Genomic DNA, 5929 nt, shown 5'->3' with positions numbered 1-5929 from the left:
GGGGGAAATCTCCATGCCTGTAAAAGGCCCCAGTGAAGTGCCAGTCTACTGCCCACAGGATGCAAGTTATGCATTTTTTAATGAAGTAATACTGTTTTAAGTAATAACTAACTAACTAATTTTTAAGACAGTAAGACCAGGTAAGAAAGAATCTTAAAAGGCACCCTGAACACCAAAGAAAGCTGACCACAACTACAGCACTGTACACAAAAATGTTTATTCAGAGTGTTGTTGTCTGAGAATTGTTACCATTTCATCAGCAAAAGCAATGGCAAAAGAAATATGCCCTTATTGTCTTCCTGTCATGAAATCTGGTCCATATGTCAGCACTGGTCTCTCAGCTGGTTGCTCAGTTCCTGAAGTTCAGCAATCATGTTGTCCATAGTTGTCACCTCATCAGCTATTTCACTGTGAACCTCATTACTGGTCACATCTATGAAAAGTTGCTGCACGAGAAAAAGAAATACTCATAAATATTTTATAAATAAATATCTTTAAAATACAGATACAATTTCTCTATTTCAGTGTAGAGAGAGAATACAGGAAGTTAATCACCACTATACTGCCTCTTGTATTTTTGGCAACTGTGATGGTATCTAACAAAAGGCCATTTTGTGGCTAATAAACAGAAGGTGCACACACATATATAGACCTGAAATCTGTGCCACACACCTGCTTTTTTGCCAAAGAGGTCGAATCCTCCTGTAGATGCTGGGTTTCTGCTCTGGCCTGACTGCCTATGCTGACAGTAAAGGACTTGACCAGGAAACTCAAATTAGAAAAGCATCTCACATACTGTCACTGCAGTTTACTGATAAATTAGTAGCTGTGAATTTCAATGACCATTTCCTCCAGTGTCATATTCTGTTCCATCATTTTCTCCAAAACCTCAGATAAATAAGTTTCAACATTATATCAAGACGTGCATGGGTAGAGACATTCACCTGTGTGTAAGTAAGTTATACAAGAGAAAACAAAACCTTACAGAGTAATAAAAATAGATTACTCTTAAAGACTTTAAGTAATTAACAGAAACAAAACCACAGCCAACTTGTGAGCAGTCATAATCTTCATCTATTTACAGAGAAGGCAATGCTGCATGACTTGTCTCAAGCTTTGACGGGAGCACTGTGCATGATGCATCTGCTGAACATGTTGCTACTTCAAGGCCAGGACCTGTCATTTGACTCAATATTGAGGTTGTGTGAGGTACCACTCCACAGAAAGGAGGGACACCCAAACACGTTTCTCCTTTATTATCTTAACAGAGAGTGATTCACACTTCATTTGACACCAACAGAAAGTCTACATTTGGAGACAAAAACAAACCAAGAAAACAGAAGTTGCTCTGGAGTACATCTGTGTATCATTATATCATCAAAATGAAATGGGACAATACAAGATATGTATATAAATGAAAATGTACTTGAAAGGCTTGAACCAAGGTCTTCAATGTGCCTCAAAACCGTGTTGTCCCTGAAGAAAGGAACATCCTACACAAAAATAGGAATATGTTCGTGCTACAACTAAAGAAACTTTTCTGACTTTCAGCCTAAAAACCTCATGTGACAGGAAAGTTTGATTCTTTCTGGCTAAAATACTAAATCATAGAATCAGCTGGGTTGGAAAAGATCTCAAAGACCATCAAGTCCAACCCTACCACTGTTACGAGACCACGGCACAAGTACCACATCCAGTCTCATCTTGAAAACCTCCAGGGATGGTGAATCCACCACCTCCCCAGGCAGCACATTCCAATGCATAATTTTTTACTGAGGGTTCTCCTGTGCACCTACTGCCACTCACAAGCAGCTTTCTTACTCCAGAGGATAGACGGAAGCACCTTGAATCCCACCCAATATGTCCAACCCTATTTCCTTTTGAAATCCCAATTCCTCCATGAGGAACCCTGCCACTGGCTCCAGCTCCTGTGGTGGAATGATTTACACCTGATGGAGCACCACTGGCAGAAGTAAACAGCACGGACACAGTCTGTCAGCAAAGCAAACCTCGAGCTCCCACAGGCTCAGCTATATTTATTGTCTGTTTGTTGTATAATTCATTTTTCTAATCAATTAAAAAACCCCAAACCACTAACTAAATAAATCAGGATAATATAATTATTTGCACTTCCTCCCACACACACACAGTTAAAGAGATCTATTCAACTAGAGGCAGCCTGGGGAAGCTTCATGTCCCATCACTCTTTGGGCTTTGTGCTCCAGCTTTCCCCCAAACAGCTCCCACATTTCATGCATTTACAATACATCTCCATAACCTTTCTCCTTTTGTGTGCTTTGTGAGTCCAGGACAACACAGAAGCTCAAATGTCAGAGATGTCACTAGGAAAGGTGAAAAGTCTGAGAAGTGACATTGTTTTGCCTGTTCGAAAGACTAATGATTTGATCCAATTGCATGGCCCAACTATCAAATTTTGGAATTTTATCTTTTAAAAGTTACTTCTGCTATTTTTTCATTCCTTCTGAAATCTGAACTGCTCTTAGCCCATTTTTAAGTGCTTTCCTCAGTTAAAAGAAAAAAATTTTAAAATCTCACACTAATATTGACTCATAAGACAGCAACAGAGATGCTGCAGTCAAGCTTGGACAGGCATAAACAGTGTCGAACTGTTTGTGCATAAGATCTGACAGAAGATGACTTGAGTTTTTACACCACAATATGCTTTGAAAATCGAATATGACTTCAAATTAAAAATAAGATGGCATCTTGGAAAGGATGCAGAAACAGTGAGGTCACTTACACAGCTTCATGTCTAATAAGTCAGTTTTTTCAGAAGTACCATAAAGCTTAAAGGCACCATTATCTGCCAATAACATAGATGTTCATTTAATTAGTGCCTTCAGAAATTATGAACACAATTAACTAAACTCATCCATTCTTCATCTTTCAGATACTGCATGATCTTTCATAACATAAACTACCTGTACTTGCATTCATGTATTTTATGTCACATAGTCTTGCTTTCTCTCCAGTAATAAGCAGTCTGTGCAATTTTTTGTGACTCACAACAAAACATATGTTGTGGCTTTTTTCAACACATTCTGAAGTCTTACCTATGCCAGTATCTAAAAGCACAGTTACTGATCCAGCTTGTGCCTGCTAATGCAACTTTCCTAGGCTTTTATCCTTAAACGACTTTAAAGAAAGGGAGCCAAGTTTATCTCACTGATGACAAATCAACCCTTTGTAACACAAGCACACATTATAAAACTTTAGCTCATAATTCATATTTGCTACCCCCTGCCCTCCTCAGGCAGAAAGAATCCTTTTTTAAGACATGAAGTGTATTTTGAGCAAAAACACATCCCAGATCAGTCCTCAGCTATTCAATGGCTGTGTCTCATGTTGTATCATGAAGGGTAAGATGAGAATAATGGTGCAGAAACAGACCCAACTCTTTGGGTGCCTGGCTATGGAGGCACAACTTCAAAAATCAAACGTATGATTCAAACACAGTAACATTTTTCAAGTAATTAATATCTGAATTGGTAGGGCACCCATGAAAACCAGATTAAAAATTAGTTCTGTCATTTAATAAATAACTCTTTTTCAAACACTTCACGTGACACAGTAGTCCTGACACATTTTGGTCCTTTCTGCAGCGTTACATCTATTCTTCCTCAGACTGCCCTGCTTCTCCCATAACTGCTTACATAAAAAAAATAGGTCTTTGAAATGACTGATTTATTTCAAATATTTGAATCTATTTGCCCAACATTTTAAGTAAAATTCTAACTTACTCTAAAATGTCAATGTTGCCTCTTAGACTAGTAGGTATATTTCAGTCAAAGCCTACCAGGAAGAAGGGAAATAAATGTTTATTCGTAAGTGGAACTCTTAACAGCATAGAGATGAATATCCATCTCATGATGCACTGAGACAGGCAGGTATTATTCGACCTGTAATTGATCCAAAACAGAGAAATGATTCCTGCAAAAGAACCAAGATTCTTAGCTTTCAAACAAACATTCCTACCTTTGCTTTGGATGACAAGCCACGTAAATTGAGTCGAGCTGAAGAAAGTATCTGCAAAGCTTCCTGATGATTAGATTTGTTCTTGCTGCATTTTATAGCCACTAGAAGGACCCCAAAACAAAAAAACATGACCATTCCAGCAATAATCTTTAAACAAAAACATTTAATTAAAGATCTTGATACCTTTCAGAGACAATTTTAGAAGTAATATCCCCAAAAAGAAACGTAAAGAAAAAGAACATCAAGTAATTTTGAGAAGATAACTAAACTTAACAGGTATATGTATTCTTCTTAAACACAAATATCACAGAACAGTGAATAATCTTACTGAGTCTAAGTTTCATCCATCTCCTGACTGACACACTCAATCAAACTTATGTGATGATCTGAGGACTGAGATGATCTACAGATGCATTTTCACTTGCATTATGAAGTTAATAGATCATGAAATGAATTGATTCCATGTTTACGAGTCTTATGTTTACAGACTCATCCTACATGATTTCTGCCTCATTCCAAGTATATTTTTGTATGCACTAACAGGATGGTATTCTCTTTTACAGGACCCCCCCAAAAGTAGAAATAAATAGAGTGGGTAGAGTATTATTTTGCCACTAAGCTGAATAAATATTTGTTACACTCTTCATGAATAACAGAAGTTCTTTTTCAGGCAGAACATACCGTGTGCAATCTCTACGGCTCCTTTCACCACTTCCTTAAAAGAAGCAACATCTTTCTCCCAATCAGTTGATTGCATTTCACATTTCTGTGCCTTAGTGAGACACTGCAGTGACTGCAAGGAGGGAAAACACAAATCGGTATCTGAGCAAACAAACTAGGAGACTAATTTAGTTTTAACTTTCTATGAAATTAATGGTCAATCCAGAAAGTGAATGTATCTTTAGTATGCTTGATTTCTTGTGAGTTGGAGCAGTGTCCTCTTCTGTATCAGTGAGCACCAGCTGTAACACAGATGTTCCTCACCAATATTGCATCTCAGCTATGAGAGGCATATAAAGTAATGTGTCTAATTTTTATCTTTTAAAAATCTGTCTAGACTGATGGATGTGACCCATGTTTGCCAAGTCATTGTAATTAAATGCACATGAAAAACAGAAAAATACTTGCGTTCACACTTCAAACAGCACACTTGTACCTAGAAGAATTATAATTGAATACATCAAAGCTTTCTTTCTGTATACGTATTCTTGGCAAATAATGTATTTTACAGCCAGAGCTATTAGCTGCCATACTGCTCTGGTTCTCAGTGTGAACAGGAGAAATTAATGCAAACAATATGGAAGGAGGGACCCATTTAGGGAAAAAAAAGAAAAATTGAAGCAGGAGAAATTAAATTTTGCTTTTGAGTTTTGCTTTCTTTCTACAGCATCAAAACCATGAAACAAAGACATGCCAGAAGTTACATGGCTTGGTTCAATGCCAACTCTCCAGTTATCTTTTTTAAGAGTTTAAATATCATCTAAAAGATTAAAAAAACTTGCAGTGTGGTACATGTACATGAGCACAATAAAGACTGCTGAATTTGTGGGTTCAGTCAGAAGCTTCTACCTTCTCTCTCCCACCCAGTCACTATGGCATGGGTGACTGAACTGCTAACGCCGCTGTAAATTGCAGCAAAGAGATAGAGTCAAACCAGAGCAAATTACTTTTCATAATAACCTAGGTTATAATTGGTAATAGTTCTGTCCAGCAGAGGCAAGACCTTCCAAGAGAAGGAACAACAGTTTTTACAGCAGTCTGATTTCAGTCTGCACATGTCTGAGTCAGAGCAGCAAATTAGAGGGGTTTTGCTGACAGATGTCAGGGAGGAGAAAGAATTCAAAGTCTTGTGGGCTGTTTGTTTGCACTTCTGGAACCTGGATTTATCCTGAAAGGAAACAGTTATGAGCTGGGGAAAGTTCAAGGAACAGAA

At 37.7% G+C, this 5929-nt stretch overlaps 1 protein-coding gene across 1 annotated transcript in view; it reads right to left on the bottom strand.

The window, feature by feature from the left end:
- Window positions 1-205: 205 nt before the first annotated feature.
- TTC27 (tetratricopeptide repeat domain 27) overlaps window positions 206-5929 on the bottom strand; it is a 105346-nt gene continuing 99622 nt past the window's right edge. The window contains exons 15-17 of the mRNA XM_009072037.1: window positions 4678-4789; window positions 3997-4097; window positions 206-446 (exon numbers count right to left, since the gene is read on the bottom strand). Coding sequence (XP_009070285.1) covers window positions 324-446; window positions 3997-4097; window positions 4678-4789 — 336 coding nt within the window. The 3' untranslated portion in view covers window positions 206-323. The remainder of the gene's footprint in view (window positions 447-3996; window positions 4098-4677; window positions 4790-5929) is intronic.

This window comes from Acanthisitta chloris, unplaced genomic scaffold (assembly GCF_000695815.1).
Source record: "Acanthisitta chloris isolate BGI_N310 unplaced genomic scaffold, ASM69581v1 scaffold2550, whole genome shotgun sequence".
Classification (NCBI taxonomy): domain Eukaryota; kingdom Metazoa; phylum Chordata; class Aves; order Passeriformes; family Acanthisittidae; genus Acanthisitta; species Acanthisitta chloris.
The sequence above is the reverse complement of the archived record's forward strand: the minus strand, read 5'-3'. Positions and strand labels throughout refer to the sequence as shown.